This window comes from Haliotis rufescens, unplaced genomic scaffold, assembly GCF_023055435.1.
Source record: "Haliotis rufescens isolate VD_foot unplaced genomic scaffold, xgHalRufe1.0.p SCAF_12, whole genome shotgun sequence".
Lineage (NCBI taxonomy): Eukaryota > Metazoa > Mollusca > Gastropoda > Lepetellida > Haliotidae > Haliotis > Haliotis rufescens.
In genome coordinates this window covers 39,863,005-39,890,931 of record NW_025963802.1, presented here as the reverse complement: position 1 = coordinate 39,890,931, position 27,927 = coordinate 39,863,005, and the positions used below count along the sequence as shown (strand labels likewise).

The window sequence follows — 27,927 nt, the reverse complement described above, 5'->3', positions numbered from 1 at the left end:
GTTTTATGTTTTCATTTGCTAATAGTATTTCCTCTAAATATTTTATTGGTAATCCTGATGTATTCCAGCATGTTATAAGAATGAACACTAAATGTCTGTTTTTCTTTCAGGCACATTATGACAGGTTCATACAACAATTTCTTCCGCATGTTCGATCGTGACCAGAAGAGGGACTGTACCCTTGAAGCTTGCCGGGAGAACATGAAGCCAAAAACAGTCCTGAAACCCCGCAAGGTTTGCACTGGAGGCAAACGCAAGAAGGATGAGATTAGTGTAGACTGTCTGGACTTCAACAAAAAGATTTTGCACACTGCATGGCATCCTCAGGAGAACATTATTGCCATCGCAGCTACCAACAATTTGTATATATTTCAAAGCAAAGACTAGCACAGACGTGAACCTAGATGTATTGTTCTAATTGGTGCAAACAACTCCTGCAGACAGAACACATGTTCGGTCCCGGGTTTTTGTGCAGGCGTAACTGATGTTCGGAAGTTCAACATGACTTCCTCGGAAAGCGAATGTAAATATGAGAAGGAATTCATGCTCCATTCCTTGAAAGGAATAAGGATATTGTTTTTCTAAGTGATATCCAACGGAACAAAATGAAGTCGGGATGGCTTCAATGAATCAAGGATACAGTTCAGTGGTTCTTTCTGACCAAAAGACCTATCTTCACACATGCTCTCCAAGTCTCGAGCATAATTTATCGGCAGTGAGACTGATTCAAGCAGCACTCTCCATAAGCATAAGTTCTCAGAAACCGTTCCACCCCGAGTGTTCTCTTACCTTCTCGGCATAAACTGACTTTATCTGCGCTGGTGTTTCTACAATTTTGAGTTGGTTTTCACTGGCACCTGATAACATGGAGTGTCTTAACACATTAGTGCTGCAATGTTTAATCTACTACTGTCACACTATTTTTGAAGTGCTATGTTAGTTACAAGTTCATCATCCACATAATCATTACATTACCTATCATGTGCCAATAACATTTTCCATTATCATTGGAGAAAGAAGGCTACTGTAAAGTACTTGACATTTTGAGCCTTGAAAATTGTTCTGTATACAGTGAAAAATTCCCCCCAAAGCAATTGACATGGCTTAACAAAAAATTGTTGGGAAGAATTTGACTATCACAAGAACTTTATGGTAGCTTTTACTTACAATAAATTGTGAAATGTGTATTTCACTGTCCTTTAGCCAGAAGATTTGCAATACCAAGACTGATTAACAAACTGTTAGTGGTAGACAAAATAGGCTATTAATAATATGAATGAGACACGGGTATAACTGGCTTTAAGCATTTAAATTCTACAATGAATAACTTGAATTAACAATACTAGCAGGGACTAGTTGGGCTAAACAAAAGTGTGTGTGTGTGTGTGTGCGTTTGTGCTTGAGGTTTTCAGGGAAGCAGATGGACAGCTTTACATTCTTTATTAGAAAATGTATCCGTAGAATCATTTGGATGCCCTTTAATATCCTACAAGCACTAGTCAAACCTATTTTCAGGGAAATAAGAATGACATAATGCATTGGTTTTATATGCCTAGAATGGTTCTGATTAGTTTGAATTAAGGCTGTTGTTTTTCAGAGGTGTCATGGTAGTAAAGTGCCCTTTCTTGAATATGTCCATTAAGGGATGTATGTTATGTGCTGAATATAAGTTGTACTTTTCCTATGTTGCTTGTATGTAACATCCGTAGTAGAGGTATGCTTCCACTTTCAAGAGGAACAGCTTATTGTCATGTTTCTGTATATTTGAAGCTATGACTTCCTAGGTAAAAAAAAAGAATAGGCAATCACTACCCTCTCCTGTAACTAGTTTAAAACAAGGTGCTAAGTATGTATCCAAAATTAACTTCAGTTGCAATTAAGCCTTATGTATTATTGGTTGTTGAAAACTTAACATTCTCATCCTTTAGCTGCTATTTCAACAATGCATAACTTGACTGAGCCAATATTTTGAAAGCTACTTTATGAGTAATATGGCGTCAAGCTGTTTCCCTCCTCACGTTTTTGAATAATGTTTGAAACCATTTCAATTCTTCAGTTCCTCATTACTTTAATATTATTTGATATATTCTTACAGGTAAGTAAGGTTCTTTTGTGCTCAGATTTCAGGATAGAATCTTTGAATTGTTTTTGCTCAAGTCTTTGCCAAACTATACAAAAGAAGTGTTTGCGTATGGGATTAGGTAGTGCTCAGTCTATTTGTTCATCACAGACTTCCTTGTTACCCTGTTGCTTTGTGTAAGACCTCAGTATTAGTAATGTACTCAGTTGTGTAATTGAGAAGATCGGTTTGTACACTTGTGCAATATGTTTTGTTATTGACATAAAATGTCATGGCTTGTCTGGACATTTCCCTGAATCCCCCATGATGGTTAAGGCGACTGGTATGGCAGACCATCCCTCAAGGAAATGTCGAGAAAGTTGGCTGTAGTTTACAGACCTGGGACACACATGCCTGTTGTAGTGCTGTATCATCACTCGCCAAAATACTTTGGTACTTTGACTTGGGGAAATACGAGACCCGTAATAAGGCCACAGCATATTAAGTTTGTATTATTCATTTGCTTGTTTGAAAGCGAGTGATATAAAGCATCAAATAAGTTTAGTTTCATTTCCTTGAAATCAACATTCCTGGGCCATCTTGCAGGATATTCAAAGGTATAAATGAGGCTTTCATATGAAATAGGACAGTTTTAGTTCAGTGTTAGTATGAACCTGCGCTTTTGGGCGTAGTCGGAAGGCATGTTCACGGCAACCCAGTAAATAAGCACATGTGGTTTTAATTACATTAAAGTTTATTAAATCAAACTTAAGATAAGTTTAGAAGTAAAACCTGGAGTTTGCTTTTGTTAAAGGAGCTCTCAAGTGACAAATGTTGGAGATAATCTTCCTGTCCTGTGTGCAGTCCAATTGTATTAATTCGGAACAACAAATTGCTTGCAGGAGTTTAAATGATGTGAACAAGATTAAGGCACTAGAAATGTACTCATGAAAGGGCTCCTTCAACAATGTTTAGAACTGTTGGGTTCCATACTGATTGATATTTTTGGATTGTCAATTTTATTACAGGTAGACAACAGTGTACTCGTTAATGAATTTTACAAAATTGATGGAGGATGCCAATGAACCGGTGATGTTGATTTAAGATTAATCAAAATATAGCCAACTGTAACCTCAATCCATGGCTGAATGTGCAGTGTGTCCCAGAAGAAACTCACAGATCATTCCATTATGAGTTTGTACTCTTGTATGTTTGTGAACATATATAACGTGTTATGACTTTGTGTTGGCAATGAACTTTCATTGTAATATCTATCAGGTACTCTCATTTGTATGCATATCAGAAAGCTTGGATTTGCGCTGTAGCACTCTGTTGCACTGTAACTCTGCAGTAACGTCTTCAGTGTCGTTTATCAAGGTTGAGTTTGTTTCTCATTGTCCCGGTTTAATCACGTACAAAATGTAATTAGCCTGCTTGTGCCATGATAATTATATTCTTACTAATTTGTTACAATCAAGAAATCTAGTCCCGTGTGAAACCTGTTGATTCATGTTAACAAATCTAACAATTGTGACCTGGCCAGAAATATTTTACATTAATATCAATCTTTCGTTTCCTGTTTCCGCTTAGGATCTAATTCTATCAATGTTTGAAAAATTACCAATGTAACTTTTTTGTTCCTGCTACTAATGACTATCCAAGCATGATGTAATTTAAACGCTTGACTTTAATCCATGTTTCTTCTTTGAAAATTTGGAAACATGTCAAGTAATATTTGAGTTGCATGACATCAAATGACATTTTTGCATTCCAAAGCAAACTGTATGCATAATGCCGAGGTTTAACAAAGCTGTGTACCTGAATATTTGTTAAAATAATTTCTTTGTTATCATATATCAAGTGATTCGATTGAAATGTCGTGGACATTTAAGTTATCAGCACAGAGGTCATCTTGACTTGTGTTGCTAAAAACCCAGTTTGACATGGCAACCACTGTTCTCTCAAGTCTATTCATTACCTTAATTTTCTAGCACTTTTTGTACAATTTTTGTTTGAGTTGCAATTATTTAATGCACAAATATCAAATTGCAAGTTCCATGTAAATCTGTAGGAATGAACCAGTTGAAACAGAAATATGTACTTAATGAAAATTAAGCCTAGGTTATTTTGACCCAAACATCAGCAATGCAGATTTGGTTTTCAGTTTCCCTCCCTTGTCGCCTGCCCTCTGGTCTGTCCATTTCCTTCCAAAATAAAGCAGTATTGCTACACTGTATATAGAGATGAACAAAGCTATTGTGATAAGAAGTGAATCAAAGGACCAATGCGAAGACTTGAAGAGAATGGTACCCAGTCAGGAAGCTAGTTGAGATTAAACCTGCACCAGCACGAGGCTGCAAGTATTGCGCTAGAGGCGAGTGACTCAAAAAGTGGCCAGACAGACCGAGTGTTGTTACGCGTGGATATGTCGTCCTGTATGACATGTGCATCCATCCCATTGTTATCATTGCCATGCAGGTAGTCAGTCTCATCATTGTAGACACAAGTCTGTGTCGTCAAAAATCTGCTACAGCAATAAAAAGAAAAAAAATATTTGGTTTTGTGTTGTGTACAACTCTGTGCAGTTATATTTTTGCATTATGGATTGGCAGTAAGTCTAAACATGTGGTTTTGCTCCACAGAATGTCCGAGATTTCAGTCTAGATTATGTATCTCAGGTTTTCTCCCACAATACATGTCAAGCAGACAGTGCTATAACTGAAATATGGTTGAAAGCTGTTGAAACTTGCATGTCCTATACCTGGAATCTGCAACAAATCTTAAACAAAATGCTGAAGATTGTTTGAAATGTTAATTCTTTCTGAATTTTGATCAGTAATTTATTTTTAAAACCCAGGCCCAACAAAGTTGGCGGGGGATATAGAAACGGAGTCCGTCACGTTTCCGGAGCATAACTCAGAAACCATTCAATATTTTTTCATGAAACTTTGCAGGTCTGTCAAGTACATGCTGAAATGGTGCCTTTTGCTATTTAGAAATTTATTTTTTTTACGTTTCGATAACAAGTTCCACCTCTGTTAAGAAAATAATAATGTCATAAATTCTGCAACGGGCGGGGGATATAGCCACGTTAGTGGCAAACTCTTGTTAATATTAAATATGAAGTTTAATGATTGGATTTGTTGATGTTCCAGCCATATCCTAGAAACTATATTTGTCAACTTTAAAACAATGTTTACAGTAGGATCAAATTTTATTTACACAACATAAAATAGTCTGATTAAGAAACATGTGATAGTTCAGTTCGACTTCTAATGCATTGCTGAAAAACAGCAAAGATAACATGGACTTACAAGTAATACAACTGTCAACAGTATGGGAGCTGCCATTGCTTTGCAGAACAAACCAAGGTCCCATAACCATACAAAAGGGTTCATTCCACTTGTGTGAAGTTCAAGATTTTTACATGTGAGGGAGTGAGTATGGCTTTACGCCGCTTCTAACAATATTCACAGCAGCGAACAATGGAGCATGGGCTTCACACATTGTACCCATGTGGGGAATTGAACCTGGGTCTTCGCATGAAGAGCCAACGTTTTAACCACTAGGCTACCCCACCACACAGATGTACATATGAATGCCATGGTTGATGAAGTTCAGAACGGTCAAGATGAACCCCAGTGAATTCTAATCTTACAGCTGTCAAATTGGCTCTACCACTCTTTGATAGTCACAAGGATTGGAACAGTTTCTCCGTTTTATCAGAAGGCACGACATGAAGCCATAAGCTTACAACATTCACAGTGCCATCCAGTAATCATGTGATCCAGGCTGAACCTGTGCTTTTTGCCCCTCTCGCTTCAGAGGCTTATCAACCAGAGTCCTGGCGCTAGACAAAGTCTCGGCTTGCAAAGATGTCCTGTTCTCAGAAGTAGAGGAGCTGTTTCACCCTTCACATGATCCACTCTACCAGTCGGCACTGTTGTGAGCCAAGTAATCTCTCCGACCGATGCCCTGGGCTTGTTTTGTCTGCATTGCCTCCAACTTGGGACAGTCCGCGATACGATGACCCAAACCTCCACAATAAGAGCATCCGATCTCACCTGGAAAAAGACAGATTAATTCATGATAGAAACTATCCACAGTAAACACTTGGTAAACTATGTTCATAACGAACTGACAAATAACAAACTTTTATTGGTCCCTGCCATTTGTTGTATACTTAAGTCAAAATGCTTATAAAATTATTGGTCCGTTATGACCAAAAAAGGATCACTGTTTCGAGAACTGTTTTCATATTCCTGTACTATCATAAGGCCTCTGTCATGGAGGACTACACACCAATTCAGTCCGTACATAACCACAAAAATGAATTAAAATGAACAGTTTGAGCAAGCAACACTTAACACATCTGTGGTTCGCGTCAAAGTACCTTGGGACCAGGTGTTTGTGTAAAGCTTGAGGTAAATGCAGCTCTAGTGGAACTAAGAGGGTGCATGCAATATTTCAGTTATATGTTTGTAGCCAGTGAATGATCAACTCTGACCAGTGATTGATATTGTGAGCAATGACGTGCCAATAAACAAGTGAGGACTCGGGCAACCCAATCCATTAAGTTGCCTCTTTTGACCAGCATAGGTTGATGGAGAGCAATACTTCTGAACTAGGCTGACCTGGCCGATGCATGTAATCGTATCCAAATTGCGTGGATAGATGCTCATGATGTCAGTCACTGGATTGTTCCAGATATTTACAGACTGACGTCATATGAATGGTTGGTTGGTTTGTTGTTTTACGTCGCACTCAGCAATATTCCAGCTATATGACGGCGGTCTGTAAATAATCGAGTCTGGACCAGACAATCCAGTGATCGAAATCATGAGCATCGATCCACGCAATTGGGATCGATGACATGCTTCAACCAAGTCAGCGAGCCTGACCACCAGATCCCGTTAGTCGCCTTTTACAACAAGCATAGTCACCCTTTATGGCAAGCATGGGTTGCTAAAGACCTATTCTTCCCCGGATCTTCACGGGTCTTATATGGATGGGATATTGCTGAGTGCGATGTTAAACAACAAACAAATCTAACCCAGAATCTCCATGGGGTGAGAGAGTATATATGTAGGAACAGAATATATTTGTACTACACGGCCCAAAAGAAAATCGGCCACTGAGAAGAGCTGTTTCATAGGGCAAGGGTAGTGCTACAACTATCATAACTCCTGAACCTTAACACAGACTTACAACAGTTTTAGTCATATGAACGCTTTGTGAAACTGTCCCCCAACCCCCCAGCCTTAATCTGTGCTTTAATCAAAGCTAAAGTTCATTATATAGATGGCCAGTAGCATTGAAAATTGTATGTACATTAAATCTAGACAGTATTCTCTGTATTTCCTCCTGATGCCTCACTTTAGAAAGCCAGGTCCAGCTTGAATCACTCATTTTTGCAAAGTGATAAAATATCCCCCAAATCCCATTCCTACATAATACGATACAGTGAGTGAGTTGGGTTTAACGCCGCTTTTATCAGTATTCTAGTTATATATCGCGGCGTGTCAGCTTCATGTGGGAGGAAAGCCCCAAGTGATGCAGGTCTCAGACGTTAACCACTTCAGTGAAACCCACGAGCAGGTTATAGTGCTGACTAACCGAGAAACATAATCAGGGCGAACCGGGATTCGAACCCACAATCATAGGTTTCTGGCGTGCTCAAGGGACGCAACTTTGCACAGCGAATCTCGCCTTAGACGACTGGGCCACCCGTGCCCCCTAACACGGTACAGAGGATGTTAATGATTGTGTTGCCCTGGGTTGAATACTGACCACCAATGTCCAGGTACTTCTCACTCTCGGAGGACAGTGTGGCCAGGAATGCAGGGACCCTCTGTTTCGCTTCAATCAGGAGATGCTTCAAGTCCAGCAGCACAGACTCATCTGTTAACACGGAACCCAAAGTGTTACAAGTACAAAAATTGGGTAAATTCTACATACCGCATTCGACGTAATAAGCGCCCCGCTCTAATAAGCGCCCATGGCGATATTTGCTGATATTGGCAGTGAACAAGCCCAATTAGCATCCCTTCCGATTGATCAATGTACACAAGACTTATTTATTCAGTATAATATGCACACGTGTGTTATATGCACCCTTATTTATGGGCAATTAAATTCTGGAAAAATATATCTGTCGTACATAAACATTTCAGGCTGTCAGCATAAACCACGAAATTTATCTTTTAACTATGTTTTTTTCTCACCAAAATCATATTCTAATAAGAGCCCTCAATTTCTAATTTTGAGAGCGCCCTGGGCGCTTATTACCTCGAATACGGTAATTCTCACAGTGAAGGAATGTTTGTCATCCTAGAAATAGAAGATGCTGTAATCAGGTCCTTGACTGTTAATTTCAGGATGTCCAACAAGGCAAGAAAGAAATCCTGTTTCTCATGGCAACCAACATCTTCCCAAGGCAAGAGAGTTAACTGACTATAAAAGTCAAGTTTCCACCCTTGCCGAACTAGGCTGGTATTATGTAGTTATATTTGGGCTGGACTAACGAGTCTATGCATAGTCCAATCAAAATTGCGCAACAAAATCGAAATCCGGTTCGTAAAGTGTCATGCTGATTTCAGTCGATTGCAGGATTTGCAAAGCATGTGCACCGCAAACTCGTTGTCAACAGATATTTTCTAAATCTCTTCATGTTTTTAACCACGGTGCTCACATGATTTGATGCACTTTCGTGATGTAAGACTCGTTTTATCAATATAGATCTTGATTATTGATCAGATCATATTGACTGGGCGTGGCCATTTTGTTTGAAGCCAATGCAAGTGACACAAGAGGTGGAATCTCATTGGTCCATAGGAGAGGCATAGAAGGGACATAACTAGCAATAGCCACTGGTGGCACTCTGATGGAGCCCAGGAATTCCAGCCTAGTTTGGCAAGGGTAAAAACTGGACTTTTAAAGTCAGTTAACTCCCTTGCATCAGGAAGATGGGCAACCAGCTGAGGATTCTGTGGTCACAATGAGTACATAGTGTGGACAGTTGGGTGGGAGACTGCCCAAAACAACCACACTTACTTGTGAGTGAGTGAGTATGGTTTTACGCCACTTTTAGCATCATTCCAGCAATATCATGGTGGGGACACCAGAAAATGGGCTTCACACATTGTATCCATGTGGAGAATCGAACCCGGGTCTTCGGCGTGACAGGCCAACGCTTCAACCACTAGTCTACCCGACCTCCCCCTCACTTACTTGTGGCCATGCAACCAGACAGCATTAATTGTGACTCACACTATCAACCACTAGTTTGTCAAGTCCACACCTGAATATTCTGATAACTGTGACAAAGCCACAATATTTCTGACTAATTTCGACATTCAGTCACTTGTTTTTTAGCCTTTTTTCTGTTGAGAAAGAAGCATTGCCATGATTTGGTTTCAATAAATAATTGTGTGTTCACGCTGAAACAGTAATGTCGGCACCAACAACTATGGCCTCACCCACTGTCTTGTTGATGAAAGTTGTTGCAATGCCTGTCTTGCCACAACGGCCTGTACGTCCAATTCTGTGAACTGAAACACAATCAAGAAGAGTTAGTCTGATGCAAGAAATCAACAAAGAAAGTGGAATTATTCAATCTCATTAAAGTCAGATAGTTACGATATCTTCATCAGTCGCAGATGTAACGTGTACGCGAGACGGGTGCGGTTCGCAGTACTCAGTGAAGCGCTTGATACTAATTAATTCAATCTCCGTGTTCATGGTAGCTTGTGTCAGTTGAACTTTCTGATCAGCTAATTCAGCATCAAGGCTTCTAAAATCTCAACAAAGCATTCCGACAAGTATATCTGATTTCTGTATCTCAAAACCTTTTCGAAATGTTCACAATGAAGGCTGCACTGTTATTTTGTGATAGATACGTCATATAAACCAACATCTGATGTAGCTCAAGAAGCCATGCATTTTTAATTTAGATTGGGTGGTCAAAGATCGTTCAGCGTTGACCTGACTTATTTTAAGTGTCCTTAGAGTATTCTATCCGAGTAAAATACATGTATGTAATTTTAATGAGATTGGGAATTGTTTCACTTATTCTTCTCTCTGGAGGGATTCTGGGAAAAACAGATCCCAAGTACCCTATGCAGAACCCAATAGCTGCCAAAACGAATCATCAGTGATTGTTGTTACATTGCTAGTGTCGTTGTTCATGCTGTCAACCGCTAGTTTAAGTAGATTTGATTATCTACACTGTATTTATATAGCTGGAAAATGGGTGGAGTATCACCACTCACAGCCAAATTATCTTTTTTATGGGTTATCAAAGGGAGACAACCGGGAACACCCTAGACGGGTGATCCAATCAAACTAGGTTGTCGCACAGGTCTGCAAATTTCATCACAATTTACGCCCAAACAACCAGCCAAGTGATCTCTCACAAGACAATACCTTGTCAGAAAACATTTAGTATTTTGATGCAAAAGTTTTTGTCTGTATCTAAAAGGGTTAGTTGTCTGAGTAGTGACTCGTCTTTATGTCCAGTATTTAGATTAAGCATGAAAATCATGTTGAAGGAGGGTCCTTAGATTCAAAAACCACAGGACCCCAGGACCCGCCCTAAGTTTGAACACCTATGACTAGATAATATCCAAATGCACTGCACACTTAACTGTCATCTGGTTCAAGCTGAATCACCATAGAGATCGCCATACCCTCTCGTATCCACAGCCCAAACCTTAGAGGCAGTCTTTGGGGAGGGCTTCATAGGGTTAACCCCTACTCCTCCCCCTCTCCCCTCCCAATCTCATTAAAATCAGATCTTAGTTCTCACTACTGCTAAACAAAGATCTGAGGACATCCCATTAGGGGTCACGTCAGAACGACCTTTCATCCGACCAATCAGAGCGTTGGTTACCAGATCATGAAATTGACAGTCGGAATGTGATTTCTAATCATGCAACCTTGAAAACTTTAACACGGAGTATGCCTTCTGATTGGTTAATGTCGACTTCTTGTCAGTCCTTCCATTGGTCGGTCAAAATTTGCGCAAGATCGGTCTGACGTGACCCATAATGGGATGTCCTCAGATCTTTGTTTAGCGGTATATTTTAATGAGATTGCTCCCCTCCACACATACATACCTTTGAAAATATATCGTACACCCCAATGAACCCCCTCAAATTATTTCTTGTTATCAAAATTCTCATGTACAATGTCAAGTTTCAATGGATGAAACTGATAATGTGACAACTTTCTCGGAATTATCAGAAGTCCTCAGACAAGGTTTCTCGTTTTTTGCTGAAACTTAATCTCACCATAGTTCTCAATGTCCTCCGGCATGTCGTAGTTAATGACGTGTTGAATGTCAGGGAAGTCCAGACCCTTTGATGCCACGTCTGTAGCCACCAGCACATCCTTCTCCCCCTTCCGGAACTGTTCCACTGAACGACTTCTCTCTTCCTGATCTGGGGAAAAGCAAGTCAATGAGACCTGTGACATGAGGCAGTGGGGGTCTATTCTGTGACCTGGGGTACTGGGGATCTATTCTGCCCCATGACATGGGTACTGGGGATCTATTCTGTGACATGGGGTAGTGGGGATCTATTCTGCCCCGTGACATGGGTACTGGGGATCTATTCTGTGACATGGGGTAGTGGGGATCTATTCTGTGACATGGGGTACTGGGGATCTATTCTGTGACATGGGGTAGTGGGGATCTATTCTGTGACCTGGGGTACTGGGGGTCTATTCTGTGACATGGGGTACTGGGGGTCTATTCTGTGACATGGGGTACTGGGGATCTATTCTGTGACATGGGGTACTGGGGATCTATTCTGTGACATGGGGTACTCGTGATCTATTCTGTGACATGGGGTACTGGGGATCTATTCAGTGACATGGGGTACTGGGGGTCTATTCTGTGACATGCGGTAGTGGGGGTCTATTCTGTGACATGGGGTACTGGGGGTCTATTCTGTGACATGGGGTACTGGGGATCTATTCTGTGACATGGGTACTGGGGATCTATTCTGACCCGTGACATGGGTACTGGGGGTCTATTCTGACCCGTGACATGGGTACTGGGGGTCTATTCTGAAACCGTGACATGGGTACTGGGGGTCTATTCTGACCCGTGACATTGGTACTGGGGGTCTATTCTGACCCGTGACATGGGTACTGGGGGTCTATTCTGACCCGTGACATGGGTACTGGGGGTCTATTCTGTGACATGGGTACTGGGGGTCTATTCTGACCCGTGACATTGGTACTGGGGGTCTATTCTGACCCGTGACATGGGGTACTGGGGGTCTATTCTGTGACATGGGGTACTGGGGATCTATTCTGTGACATGGGTACTGGGGGTCTATTCTGACCCGTGACATTGGTACTGGGGGTCTATTCTGACCCGTGACATGGGTACTGGGGGTCTATTCTGACCCGTGACATGGGTACTGGGGGTCTATTCTGTGACATGGGTACTGGGGGTCTATTCTGACCCGTGACATTGGTACTGGGGGTCTATTCTGACCCGTGACATTGGTACTGGGGGTCTATTCTGACCCGTGACATGGGTACTGGGGGTCTATTCTGTGACATGGGTACTGGGGATCTATTCTGTGACATGGGTACTGGGGGTCTATTCTGACCCGTGACATTGGTACTGGGGGTCTATTCTGACCCGTGACATGGGTACTGGGGGTCTATTCTGACCCGTGACATGGGTACTGGGGGTCTATTCTGTGACATGGGTACTGGGGGTCTATTCTGTGACATGGGTACTGGGGGTCTATTCTGACCCGTGACATTGGTACTGGGGGTCTATTCTGACCCGTGACATGGGTACTGGGGGTCTATTCTGACCCGTGACATGGGTACTGGGGGTCTATTCTGTGACATGGGTACTGGGGGTCTATTCTGACCCGTGACATTGGTACTGGGGGTCTATTCTGACCCGTGACATGGGTACTGGGGGTCTATTCTGTGACATGGGTACTGGGGGTCTATTCTGACCCGTGACATGGGTACTGGGGGTCTATTCTGTGACATGGGTACTGGGGGTCTATTCTGACCCGTGACATGGGTACTGGGGGTCTATTCTGACCCGTGACATGGGTACTGGGGGTCTATTCTGTGACATGGGTACTGGGGGTCTATTCTGACCCGTGACATGGGTACTGGGGGTCTATTCTGACCCGTGACATGGGTACTGGGGGTCTATTCTGTGACATGGGTACTGGGGGTCTATTCTGACCCGTGACATGGGTACTGGGGGTCTATTCTGTGACATGGGTACTGGGGGTCTATTCTGACCCGTGACATGGGTACTGGGGGTCTATTCTGACCCGTGACATGGGTACTGGGGGTCTATTCTGTGACATGGGTACTGGGGGTCTATTCTGACCCGTGACATGGGTACTGGGGGTCTATTCTGACCCGTGACATTGGTACTGGGGGTCTATTCTGACCCGTGACATTGGTACTGGGGGTCTATTCTGACCCGTGACATGGGTACTGGGGGTCTATTCTGACCCGTGACATTGGTACTGGGGGTCTATTCTGACCCGTGACATTGGTACTGGGGGTCTATTCTGACCCGTGACATGGGTACTGGGGGTCTATTCTGACCCGTGACATGGGTACTGGGGGTCTATTCTGACCCGTGACATGGGTACTGGGGGTCTATTCTGACCCGTGACATGGGTACTGGGGGTCTATTCTGACCCGTGACATGGGTACTGGGGGTCTATTCTGTGACATGGCTACTGGGGGTCTATTCTGACCCGTGACATTGGTACTGGGGGTCTATTCTGACCCGTGACATGGGTACTGGGGGTCTATTCTGACCCGTGACATGGGTACTGGGGGTCTATTCTGACCCGTGACATGGGTACTGGGGGTCTATTCTGTGACATGGGTACTGGGGATCTATTCTGACCCGTGACATGGGTACTGGGGGTCTATTCTGACCCGTGACATGGGGTACTGGGGATCTATTCTGCCCCTTGACATGGGGTACTGGGGATCTATTCTGCCCCATGACAAGGGGTACTGGGGATCTATTCTGCCCCATGACATGGGGTACTGGGGATCTATTCTGCCCCATGACATGGGGTACTGGGGATCTTGTCTCCCCTGGTACACTCACCCTTCCCCCCGTGTATAGCGACAGCCTCCACACCCTTTAGCAGCAGGTATTCGTGGATAGCATCAACGTCCTGTTTCTTCTCCGCGAATATCAGAACCTGGAAACACACCAGTAATGTAAAATGTGTTGTTTTATTGTGTGTGTGAGTATATCTCTAGGACTCAGATCAATAGCTGGAATCTAATCCATATCGGATTCTCAGATCCGTGGCAGATTCTCATTGTAATATACCATCATGTTTGCAATGATGTCTTATCCGTGAATGGACAATCAGTTTCATTGTTGTATGACGTCCAGACAAAACGATCAGTGGATAACGATGGAACCAAATACCATAGAAAGTGAAGCCACTGCATATTGAAAAAATTGCAATTTCTTTTTTAGTTAAATCACCAAAAGATAATAATGAGGGGTAAACAAATAGTTTTTTCAAAGGTTTTAGAAAATGATGGTTACTGAGTTCTATTGCGATTCATCCGATAGAGGGTCTGTAGTTTTCAAGTCATAATATCAAACATTGTGAGATGTGTATTTTTAAACTTAAGAAGAAGATTTAATCTTAGTTGTAAAGAGAATAGGTTATTGTGAACTGTATTGTGCTGGTGCACTTAGAAACTACTATGCCAAATTCCTACTTCACACAGTGAAATATCGTACATGCTGAAACAAATACCCCCTCACATTCTGTGTTTCCCTAATTATACATGGTCACTTAGTGTCAATAGTCTGGTTAGTCTTAGTTCATTAACCTGCCACATCTCATCAAGTGGTTGACACAACACCGAGTAGTCCATACATAGCCACCAGTCTATTCTGTTAGATAAACACGCTACTCCAACCGACCGCCTCCGTGGTCTAATGGTAAGCGTCCACCCGGAGAGCGGAAGGTCCGGGGTTCGATCCCCGACCGCGTCATACCAAAAGACGTTAAAAGATGGTACTTGTTACCCTGTCTGGCGCTCGGCATTAAGTGGCTAAAAGGACTGGTCAGCTCGGAGTCAGTATACTGTGTCTGAGTGGGGTATTCATGTTAAACTGCGGCATGGTATCTCAGTGAGCTAGCACTATAAATCGGCATCAGTCCGGACTAGTACAAGCAGCCACACATACATACACATGCATGCACGTCGCTATATAAGTGCAATAATCTTGGATGTGAGGTTAAACCCCTCACATCCAAAAGGCTATTGTTAGCCATTCGCAGTAATTTCATGCAGCAAAACCCTCCAGGTTTACAGTATTCTTGATACGGCTGATGGAATTTAAGACACTGTTAACCAAATAACTGAAGCAAATGAAGAAACACTGAGATCATTTCGTGGCATGGGACTCTGGAGTCTTACCGGTGGGGAGGTCTTTTGCAGACATTCCAACAAGTACACCATCTTGGCTTCCTGTTTGACGTACTCGGCTTCCTGTATGACGTCCATGCTGGCGGCGCCAGCTCGGCCCACGTTGACGGTCACAGGCTTGACCAGGGCACTGCGGGCAAAGTTCTGGATCTTCTTGGGCATAGTAGCTGAGAATAGCAGGGTTTGCCTCTGACCCTAAACAGACCCAAAACATGAGTGAGTGAGTGAGGTCATAGACATGCTTGGCGATACACAAATGACAGGAGGATCCAAAGTTTCATATGGTAGTATGGAGTGGGGTGTTGCAAGGTTCGATATTCATATTTCAGTAACAGTAGGTATTCCGAAACCACCCATTAATTAACATGGCAGATTGAGTACTCATTTCAACATTCACTTACTTTAAAGTAGGAGAAGATTGTTCTCACATCTTCCTCGAAGCCCATGTCAATCATTCTGTCCGCCTCGTCCATGCTGAGATATCGACACACGTCCAGATTAATTAGCTTCTTGTCCAGCATGTCCATCAGTCGACCGGGCGTGGCCACCATGATGTGCACACCCCTAGGGAAGATACAGGGATGGAATAAACTCAGTATCATCAACACTGTATACAGAGAAACATTGTTAATCCAGACACCTTTAATCTAGAAACCACCATGATGTGCACACCCCTAGGGAAGATACGAGGGTGGAATAAACTCGGTATCATCAACACTGTATACAGTGAAACATTGTTAATCCAGACACCTTTAATCTAGAAACCACCATGATTGCCACACCCCTAGGGAAGATACGGGGGAGGAATAAACTCAGTATCATCAACACTGTATACAGTGAAACATTGTTAATCCAGACACCTTTAATCTAGAAACCACCATGATGTGCACACCCCTAGGGAAGATACGGGGGAGGAATAAACTCAGTATCATCAACACTGTATACAGTGAAACATCGTTAATCTAGACACCTTTTATCTAGAGACCACCATGATGTGCACAACCCTAGGGAAGATACGGGGGAGGAATAAATTCAGTATCATCAACACTGTATACAATGAAACATGGTTAATCCAGACACCTTTAATGGTTTACCGTTTACCATTATATTGGTTTACGGACAGTTTTGGTCAGTAGGTTGGGTAAATGTTTAAGATTTTGTCAGATTTGTGTAACACTAGCCCAAGCAGTTATCTGGCCAGGTTATTGTTGAAAACACACAAAAAATTACATTTGGAAAATGGACACTGAAATAATCAAGTCTGGACCAGACAATCCCGTGATTGATATCATGAGCATCGATCCACGCAATTGGGATACGATGACATATATCAACCTAGTCAGCGAACCTGACCACCCAATCCCGTGGTCACCTCTTACGTATAAGCATAGTCGCCTTTGATAAGCAGAGCTACAGACAAGCATCGTATGTGCGTAAAATACCCCCTCAAAATATTCAAAACCCAATTACTTTCAATTAACTTGCGTACAGAAACATGCATTAAATGAAAAACTCAAATGTGCAAAACCAGCATGCGCATCTTAAACATTATTTAACTTTTTGTAAATCTTAAAATGTTAAATCATTTTGGGAAAAACCCAATAGAGTGATGAATAGATGAGAGAAAAAATTTTGGTCACCCAATGAAAAATGTAATCAAACAATTAAAATAGAAACCTTCGAGTAAGACTCAACTGCTCAAAAAGTTATCTTGAGCTCTGGATAAAACGTGAATCAAACATTGATAGGTGTATCATGTATCATACGATCCGATGTAGACCTGTGACACATCGACACATTGGTGGATCATGACATCCCTACTCTACTAGGCCATGCTGTGTACTGTGCCCACCTCCTGATCACCTCCAGCTGATCCTTGACGGACATGCCGCCGATACAGAGTGCCGCCCTCAGCGCGGGGAAGCCGTCCGCCTCCAGGCACTTGCAGTAGAACAGGATGATGTCGTGGGTTTGTTTGGCCAACTCTCTCTAAAGGACAGACATATCATTGGTATTACATGGGAAATGAACACAGTAGTATATATATATGAAGTATTTATATATCAAGTTGAAGAAAGGTTTGTCAAATTTTGTATTCAAACGGTACTGAATTTCTAGTTTAAGTGATTAACATGGCTAAGAGGAGACAATTCTGTGCAAGGATAACAAATCACATCCCCTTTGACTGTACATCTCTTATTTGTATTTAATACCGGTAGTTGTCAGTAGTAACCCAATCACTCCTATCTGTTGCAATTTTATAAAATGAAATAGGCAGGTAGATATTGAGGCTGATATGGCGCCTCCCCCTTGTCAAACGCCATCAACCCACCCCTAACTCACCGAAGGACAGATGATGAGGCCTTATGGCCCCTCCCCCTTGTCAAACGGCATCAACCCATCCTTAACTCACCGAAGGACAGATGATGAGGCCTTACGGCGCCTCCCCCTTGTCAAACGGCATCAACCCATCCGTAACTCACCGAAGGACAGATGATGAGGCCATACGGTGCCTCCCCCTTGTCAAATGGCATCAACCCACCCCTAACTCACCGACGGATAGATGATGAGGCCATCGGCCCCTCCCCCTTGTCAAACCGCATCAACCCACCCCTAACTCACCGAAGGACAGATGATGAGGCCATACGGTGCCTCCCCCTTGTCAAACGGCATCAACCCACCCCCTAACTCACCGACGGATAGATGATGAGGCCATACGGCGCCTCCCCCTTGTCAAATGGCATCAACCCACCCCTAACTCACCGACGGATAGATGATGAGGCCATCGGCCCCTCCCCCTTGTCAAACCGCATCAACCCACCCCTAACTCACCGAAGGACAGATGATGAGGCCATACGGCCCCTCCCCCTTGTCAAATGGCATCCTCTTCTCCTGTTCCAGAGAGAACATGATGATGGGCAGGATGAACACCAGCGTCTTCCCCGACCCAGTGAACGCAATGCCGATCATGTCCCGCCCACACAGCCTGAAACAACAGCATCGGGTACAGGAACCAGTGAGTGGGGGAGTGGGGGTGTTGATGCTGCAATTCCTTGAAATATAGAGAATCTCACCCAAGTATCTTTTAATCCAGTCATTGACATCATGAACATCGATCTACGCAATTGGGATCGATGACATGCATCAACCAAGTCAGCGAGCCTGACCACCCGATCCCGAAAGTCATTTTTAACGACAAGCATAGTCGCCTTTTACGGCAAGCATGGGTTGCTGAAGACCCATTCTACCCCGGATCTTCAAGGGTAGTGGTCAGGCGATACACCGTTCAGTATCGTGTTATTTTAGTTGCAGCTTTAGGCAGTCTGTAAATAATCATGTCTGGACCTGACAATCCAGTGATTCATATCATGAGCATCAATTTACATAATTGTGATATGATGACATGTATCAACCAAGTCAGCGAGTCTGCCACCCGGTCCCATTAGTCGCCTCTTATGGCAAGTTAAGTTGCCTCTTATGGCAAGCACGGGTTCCTGAAGACCTCTTCTCTACATCTACGCAGTGCACGTCACTCACACAGCGGGAATCCCCTGCATCTGTATGGGAGTGGGCTTCAGGATGCTTTTCTTCTTCAGTCCGTTGATGATTGCTTTGGGGAACTTCATCTCCTGGAAGGTCTTGATGGGGGGCGGCAAGTCCTCTCCCTCGGTCAGGATGTGCATCTTCCTCCTCAGCTTCTCATGACGCTGGAACGGCATCGCCAGGACACGGCGTGGAGGGCGCCATCTGGTGGGGGTGAGGAGGGAAAGTTAACACTGTGAATGACATAGGAGTGAGTGAGTGAGTATGGTTTTACGCCGCTTTTAGAAATATTCCAGCAATATCAAGGCGGGGGACACCAGAAATGGGCTTCACACATTGTACCCATGTCGGGAATCAAACCCAGGTCTTCGGCGTGACAAGCGAACGCTTTAACCACTAGGCTAACCGACCGCCCCTGAATGACATAGCAATGCACAGTCACTACATTGTGTACATTGTGATACATCTCGTTGTTTTTGAAACATGATGGAGAGGATGGAACTCAATTTCTGTCCATGATATTGTGATTGTGTTGTGATGTGTATCGATACATATCTGAACCATCATAAAGCTGTAATATTGCTGAGCGTTGCGGTAAACAATCAACAAACAATCTGAAACATGACGACATCTCTGTGAAAGGGATGAACCTACAATTCTGTATCAATATGTACCAATCAAAGAAATTGGAAATTTTAGTATAAATTTTATATTTATATACTTATTCTATCTCACACTTTGCATATATTATATTAGTGAGTGAGTGAGTGAGTGAGTGAGTGAGTGAGTGAGTGAGTGAGTGAGTGAGTGAGTGAGTGAGTGAGTGAGTGAGTGAGTGAGTATGGTTTTACGCCGTTTATAGCAATATTCCAGCAATATCATGGAATAAAAAAAATATCCCCCCCAAAAATATATATGTTTTTCCACATTGGCATAATTACCTAAAGGCAACTTTACAATGGCAATCTTTTACTGATTTTATCGATATTCGGCATTGATTCGGTTTGATAATGTTCATTATATTATTAGACACCAAAAAGTATTTTGTTTCAGGTCCTCGCACATGCCATTTTTTCACCCAGCTCTTTATCATTTTCAAAATTTTAACCAAGGGCAGGGAACTCTAACATGCTCTTCCAAAAATGAAATTGCAAACTGCACTTGATACAGGAAGATGCACTTTGGGGCAAAGCAAAAGGACAGAAACATAGTACTTATTTGTTATTCCCTGAAAGGACCTTGCTCGTATTATACATTCAGAAACATTTTTTAAGCATTACATATTTTTTTAAAGAAGTAAACAGATAAATGGTTCTTATCAATATGTATATGGGTAAATGTTCTAACCAACGCGTGAAAATATTTCATCAGAATGTTCACACTCACACTGACCACTCTCCCACTAGTGTGGCACCTACCCTGTTTTGATCGGATCCTGATATGAAATACCTTTGGCCAGCTCAGCCACACCCATCAAAGCTGCAAAGAAAGGAATTATTTTGCACTCATCTATGTCAGATTTTTTTTAATGTGTAGGCTATTCTTCTATGACATCAAACTAACAAGAAAACAGCTTTACCACTATCCCCCACCTTGGGGCACTTTAGAATTTTGTTTGTTCATATAGTAGTGAATATAAACTATAAAAATAAGTCCTATAAAACCTTCAGAAGAGATAGGCACTTAGGCTGTTAAAGTCATAAGAAAAAATGATTACCGTATTCGACGTATTAAGCGCCCCGCTCAAATAAGCGCCCACGGCGATATTTGCTGATATATTGGCTAGTGAACAATCCCAATTAGCACCCCTTCCGATTGATCAATGTACAAAAGACACATTTATTCGCGTATAATACGCACTCGTGAGTTATATGCACCCTTAATTATGGGCAATTTCATTCAGGAAAAAATATATCTGTCGTATATAAACATTTCAGGCTGTCAGCATAAACCACGAAATTTATCTTTCAACTCTGTTTTTTTCCACCAAAATACTATTCTAATAAGAGCCCCCTATTTCTAATTTTGAGAGCGCCCTGGGCGCTTATCACGTTGAATACGGTAAATGTGAAATGAATACACACAAAAGGACCCTTCTCTGGAAAAAATAACTCAGTCTTGATAAGTATCTCCTAGATAAGCTCACTTCAGTAGTATCTGAGAAAAATTGTCCCATTGCAGACACTGCACAAAATAACATGGATCAAGGGCCATAACTCTGCAAATAAAAAGTAGTTTACACGACCAAGTGTCAAGCTCAGTCTTGACTAGTATCTCTCAGAAAAGCACGCAAACTTTTATTCATGTAACGTCCGTAGTTTCTGATAAAACTTGTCCCCATTTCACGCAGTATGGAATAAGCTGAAAACCACGAAGCAAGGGCCATAACTCTGTAAAACCATAATTGACAGGACAAAATTTTGAACTCAGACTTTACAAGTATCTCTTAGATCACATGTAAGCATGCAAACTTTCATTCATGTAACTTAAGTCGTTTCAAGCAGTATGCACTAAGTTGAAAAGCATGGAGCAAGGGACATAACTCTGTAAAAAATGAATTTATGACACCAATTTTGGAACTCATTTGAGATTATGACCATTTACATCAGTGTGTAAAATGTAATTTCTCTGATTAAAATAGTGTTTGCAAATTTTGTTGGGTCCACTTTGAGAAGATGACGGACAGAGAGAAAGAAACCCACTTCATGTTGATATACAACAAATTTAACAAACTACTGAATAATAATCAACTGCTCATGTTTCCCGCCCTCCTAGGCAACTAAGTACAGAAGACTGACTGTGATGTATGACCTCTGACCTTTCTTCTCGGCAACGCTCTCCAGGATCTTCTGTTCTTCCTTCAGCAACTTCTCACGAGCTGTCTCCTTGCGAGCTGGAACAAGAACAAGATCAATGTCTCGTTACTGTCTTCATCCACCACACTTTCATGTACAACAAACACGTTCCCCTTTTACCTGACCCCAACACACGTCTCTGTTCCCCTCACAGACAACAACACCCTACTCTTCATCTGTGCCCCAACACCCCCTTACTGCCAAAAATCACCCTCCCCCACCTCCTAATTCCCATACTTGCACCAAACCCCTTCTCATCACCCTCATATGTACCCTTACCTTCACCCCACCCCTCACCTCCCACCATCACCCTCCATGTCCCCTTACCTTCACCCCACCCCTCACCTCCCACCATCACCCTCCATGTCCCCTTACCTTCACCCCACCCCTCACCTCCCACCATCACCCTCCATGTCCGCTTACCTTCACCAACCCCCTCACCTCCCACCATCACCCTCCATGTCCGCTTACCTTCACCCCACCCCTCACCTCCCACCATCACCCTCCATGTCCGCTTACCTTCACCCCACCCCTCACCTCCCACCATCACCCTCATATGTCCCCTTACCTTCACCCCACCCCTCACCTCCCACCATCACCCTCATATGTCCCCCTTACCTTCACCCCACCCCTCACCTCCCACCATCACCCTCATATGTCCGCTTACCTTCACCCCACCCCTCACACCATCACCCTCATATGTCCCCCTTACCTTCACCCCACCCCTCACCTCCCACCCCTCACCCTCATATGTCCCCTTACCTTCACCCCATCCCTCACCTCCCACCATCACCCTCATATGTCCGCTTACCTTCACCCCACCCCTCACACCATCACCCTCATATGTCCCCCTTACCTTCACCCCACCCCTCACCTCCCACCCCTCACCCTCATATGTCCCCCTTACCTTCACCCCACCCCTCACCTCCCACCCCTCACCCTCATATGTCCCCTTACCTTCACCCCACCCCTCACCTCCCACCATCACCCTCCATGTCCGCTTACCTTCACCCCACCCCTCACCTCCCACCATCACCCTCATATGTCCGCTTACCTTCACCCCACCCCTCACACCATCACCCTCATATGTCCCCCTTACCTTCACCCCACCCCTCACCTCCCACCCCTCACCCTCATATGTCCCCTTACCTTCACCCCACCCCTCACCTCCCACCATCACCCTCCATGTCCGCTTACCTTCACCCCACCCCTCACCTCCCACCATCACACTCATATGTCCCCTTACCTTCACCCCACCCCTCACCATCACCCTCATGTCCCTTACCTTCACCCCACCCCTCACCTCCCACCCCTCACCCTCCATGTCCCCTTACCTTCACCCCACCCCTCACCTGCTACCATCACCCTCATATGTCCCCCTTACCTTCACCCCACCCCTCACCTCCCACCATCACCCTCCATGTCCGCTTACCTTCACCCCACCCCTCACCTCCCACCATCACCTTCATATGTCCCCTTACCTTCACCCCACCCCTCACCTCCCACCCCTCACCCTCATATGTCCCCTTACCTTCACCACACCCCTCAGCTCCCACCATCACCCTCATATGTCCCCTTACCTTCACCCCACCCCTCACCTCCCACCATCACCCTTATATGTCCCCCTTACCTTCACCCCACCCCTCACCTGCTACCATCACCCTCATATGTCCCCTTATCTTCACCCACCCCCTCACCTCCCACCATCACCCTCCATGTCCCCTTATCTTCACCCCACCCCTCACCCTCATATGTCCCCCTACCTTCACCCCACCCCACCCCACCCCTCACACCATCACCCTCCATGTCCCCTTACCTTCACCCCACCCTTCACTCCACCCCTTACCCTCAGCCACCCCTCGCTTCCCACCATCACCCTCCATGTCCCCTTACCTTCAGCCTTCTTCTTGAGTTCACTGTGTTGGTCCAGAAGACTGAGGTGAGACTTGGGTCCCAATGAATCCCCTTCAGGATCCTCTTCCTCCTCCTCATTGGTGGAGGACTTCACCTCTTCCTCCTCAGCCTTCAGTATCCCTGCCCGACCCAGCCTCTTCTCCACCTGCTGGACCTGCAAATCATAAAAGCAAAATATTGAAGAATAATCATCATTTAGAGTGAACATAACCATCTTGTGGTCCAATGTCTTGTGGATGTTGTGTACAGCAGCAAGCAGTATCAGTCTACATCACAGGGCAGCCTGTTAAGCATGGTGCATGGTCAAATCTGTGGATGAATCAGGCAAACCAATGGATGGCATCACCATACAATGTAACCACCCAGTCCTCTTTTGACAGACCCGTGAAGATTAGGTAGAATATGTCTTCAGCAACCCATACTTTCTGTAAAAGGTGACTATGCTTGTCATAAAAGGCGACTAACGGGATTGGGTGGTCAGACTCGCTGCCTTGGTTGATGCATGTCATCAATCCCAATTACGTGGATCGATGCTCATGATATAAATTACTGGATTGTCTGGTCCAGACTCGATTATTTACAGACCACCGTCATATAGCAGGAATATTGCCGAGTGCAGCGTTAAACAACAAACCAAACCAAAAACCGCTTTTGACAGCTCTTACAAGATTCAGTATCTGGTCCATCTCTGTCTGTGCCTTAGTAATCAGTGCTTTCATTGACCTCAGGAATCTAATATTCTCATAAAAACAATGAAATTGTATTCATTGTTAACTTTCAAAAATCCCTCTATATATAAATGCACCACGAATGAAATGTCATTTCCACCCACGACCATTCATCGTGTGGTATTTTAATGAAACGATCAATCCTAGCATATGTTCATAAGATCTCAGCATGAACTTGAATGCAAACTGACACATTTAAACTAGGGCTGGGACGGGTAACTCAGGTACCCGGGTCGGGTGGGTACAGTGCTGAGTAGGACCCGGGTACCCACAGGACTACCTGGACCCGTGGTTAGTCACATGATATATTGTTTAATGACAAAAATTATCTAGAACTCTATGGTTACACTAAAGTCACTAATGTTCGCATTTCTTTTTGACTATGCACCCATTCCTTCTGATTTTTTATGTGGTTGAATATAGATATAACTTAATTGAACTTCAGTGTATGAATGACCAGATTGTTTGATACAAGTATCTAAATATGTTTTGCCAGGGCTATGCTAAAAATGTTCCCAATTGGATATTTTGAGACATCTCCTGAGACCTACAGAGGGTACCCGGGTAGGGTCGGGTAATAGGGTGGTGGGTACCCGGGTAGTAAATTTGGACTCGTCCCAGCCCTAATTAAAACCGATCCCTACCGCTTTTATGTCTTTATCATGCCTATCGCACAATGTTATGTGAGATACTCCAGCATTTACTCTCTTGTCCAAGAATCCATAACATGATGACTACAAGTGCCAGACAATTCCAGGTGATGCTACATCAGTAAATCCAGTGTCCACGCCCTCTAATATAGACTCCCGACAAATTCATTGCGGGAGTTAATTTTTATTGGGTTTTTTTTATCACTAAACTAAATAGCTTTATTACCTACAAGGGCAAACATATCGGGTTTCATAAAAATCATAGGTGCCCTAGGGTCAAATCACATTACGAGACAACAGTGTATTGTTTCCGTAATCCGGACTGCATTGTTGAAGTCATTCGAATCTGTTACGTGAGGTCAGAATGACGTCACATTAGAAATGACGAAGATTGCATGTTGAAGTCATTCGACAAATTGTGGTTCCACTGCTGTTGTGACTTGCTGTCCTTATAGGTAAACACTAAAACTAATCTCTGTATGTAGACATCTTCTTCAGTAATAAATGGAACATTATATTTGCGTTCATTTCAAACTATGTTTACGACACTAGTGCCTATAAATTCTGGTATTTCCAGAGTGATTGCTCGGGAAATACCAGAACTTAGACACTCATGTCATAAACATAGTATGACATGAACACTCATTTAATGTCCTCTATGTATTCCTACCTGCTGTTTTTTTCTCTGTTTGATCGGAACATACGGCACATAGTTGTCGTCATCAGATGACTCGGATTCCTTTTCTTCTCGGGCATAACGCTGCAAATAAAGTAAAGATTAGTTTGACATAACCCTACATTGTAGATCATTCGGTCTGTCATGGAAAGGTTTCCACAATGCTATCGGACAAGGTTCCTTCAACATGGACAAAGACTAAACTTACAGAGTAAACTTTGCTCTTCGAATATCAATAGATAGGATTGCAGATTTCGACGAGAACTTAATTAGCCTAGATTAAGATGTCAGCATTGTGTAATTGTGCAGTGATCAACCCATACATACAATAAAACATATAAATGGACGGGATTTTTTATAAACAAATGATTTGTATTAAATTGATATATATCTATGAGTTTCATAATAAACAAGACAAAGCATGGATCAGCAAGCGGTACAGCTCTTGTCAGATTCTATTTTCAGTTCACTGAATATCCGTATTCACATAAAATAATTGTAAAGTGGCTTTAATTGTAGAATTATCCTACTTTTCGAGCATATGATCCCGGTTCCATGTTGAGCGAACTGGGTCCCGATGAAACTTGTGTCAATCAGATATCAACAAGAACATGTTGAAAACGTCCGGGCACTGTAAGTTAGAGTTACGTCCCTTTGTACATTATAGTCACCTAACAACTTTTATAATACAATGTCGCCTCTATGTGGATTGGAAAAGGTCTCTTGTAAATTGTGAGGGTGAACCAAGCAAGCGAACTGACATATAAGACTGAATCTATTTTTTCATTATTTTTTTCTTTTTGAGCTACAGTCAGGAGATGTTGTTAACTTGTTTTTTAGTTGTTTGATACTGAGTATCCATTTGGTATATTCCAGCCGCCAAAAGAGGATCGGGTGGTCAGGTTCTGTGCCTGCGTGTCAGGTGCCCAAATGGCGTGAATCGTTTTTTATTGTTTCATTCACTGCCAGGCACTGGTTTGTCTGGTCCAGATTCCATTATGTAGAAAGCCGTGATATGGCTGGAATGTTTTGGCTGCGGCGTCAAACGATATCCACTCACTCGCTGTTTGAATGGACCTTTTTCCCCTGTTTTTCTGTGTTTTATATATGTTTTTTATCTTTTACCAGTACTTAACATTATTACTGTCACTTCGCTTGACCTAAAATCCAAACGTCACGTGCTCGTGGCTTTCACCTGAGTGGTAAACGTCTAAGATCTGCATCACTTCGGGCTTTTCTCCCACATTAAGCTGACACGTCGTGACATAACTGGAATATCGTTCAAAGTGGCGTTAAGCCTTCCCACCTCACTCACTCACTCACTAGATAGTAAACAGTGCTTAACCCTTTTCCAGGTGCAGATATATCACTAAATAGTTTGAACTTGGAAGGCCATAAATTCAAACATAATTTGAACAAAATAACAACATACCGGCACTTACCGTATTTAGGCCAGCGCGGATATACGCTCATGGGCCTAAAAACGGAAAACATTTCTGTATTTCGGCCCCTGGGTTTAAATTCGGATATTAAATTTGGAGTGATCTTCCTTAAATCAGTACCTTACTTCCTTCGAAAGTTAATACGTCGCGATGGACTATGCATGTCAAATCTTAAAGTACATTCAACAGTGCGAGTGCATTCGATGAAGTTATTTCCTGTTCAAATGTTAAATCCGTGAATTATATTTTCTCATTTAAAACAACTGAACAGTTTCTGATTTATTTCAGCGAGGGCGTCCCCTATTTAGGTAAGAAAGCGAAAGTTTTCGAAATTAAGCCCAGCGCTCAATTTCGGAAACTTACGCTTGGAATAGAATATTTTAAAATGAGAAAGGGCTATTTACCCTTATTAGGCCTGGGCCCCGTTCCTCAAAGCGATCTTAGCGCTACTATGATCGTAACCATATGTTAAAGTATGGGACTTAAAAATTACGATCACCTTAGTGCTAAGATCGCTTTGAGGAACGGGGCCCAGGGCCTTAATTGCAGTAAACCCCGGTAAATTATTCTACCAACTTCATCTATGT

General features: G+C 43.2%; 2 protein-coding genes across 5 annotated transcripts in view; one reads left to right on the top strand and one right to left on the bottom strand.

The window, feature by feature from the left end:
- Positions 1-4,612, top strand: part of LOC124150924 (serine/threonine-protein phosphatase 2A 55 kDa regulatory subunit B alpha isoform-like) — a 37,118-nt gene extending 32,506 nt beyond the window's left edge. For all 4 annotated transcript variants that reach the window (XM_046523119.2, XM_046523120.2, XM_046523122.2 and 1 more), the window contains exon 8: positions 111-4,612. In XM_046523119.2, the coding sequence (XP_046379075.1) occupies positions 111-387 (277 nt within the window). In that variant the 3' untranslated portion in view covers positions 388-4,612. The remainder of the gene's footprint in view (positions 1-110) is intronic.
- LOC124150923 (probable ATP-dependent RNA helicase DDX41) lies at positions 4,080-26,573 on the bottom strand. The gene is made up of 15 exons (XM_046523118.2): positions 26,429-26,573; positions 25,893-25,982; positions 23,824-23,998; positions 21,894-21,968; positions 20,494-20,554; positions 19,070-19,279; positions 18,365-18,518; positions 17,385-17,521; positions 15,934-16,096; positions 15,524-15,727; positions 14,181-14,277; positions 11,350-11,499; positions 9,538-9,609; positions 7,850-7,960; positions 4,080-6,123 (listed from the first exon to the last, which is right to left on the bottom strand). The coding sequence occupies exons 1-15, from the start codon at positions 26,453-26,455 to the stop codon at positions 5,987-5,989; spliced, it is 1,863 nt and encodes a 620-aa protein (XP_046379074.1). The 5' UTR covers positions 26,456-26,573; the 3' UTR covers positions 4,080-5,986.
- Positions 26,574-27,927: the final 1,354 nt, after the last annotated feature.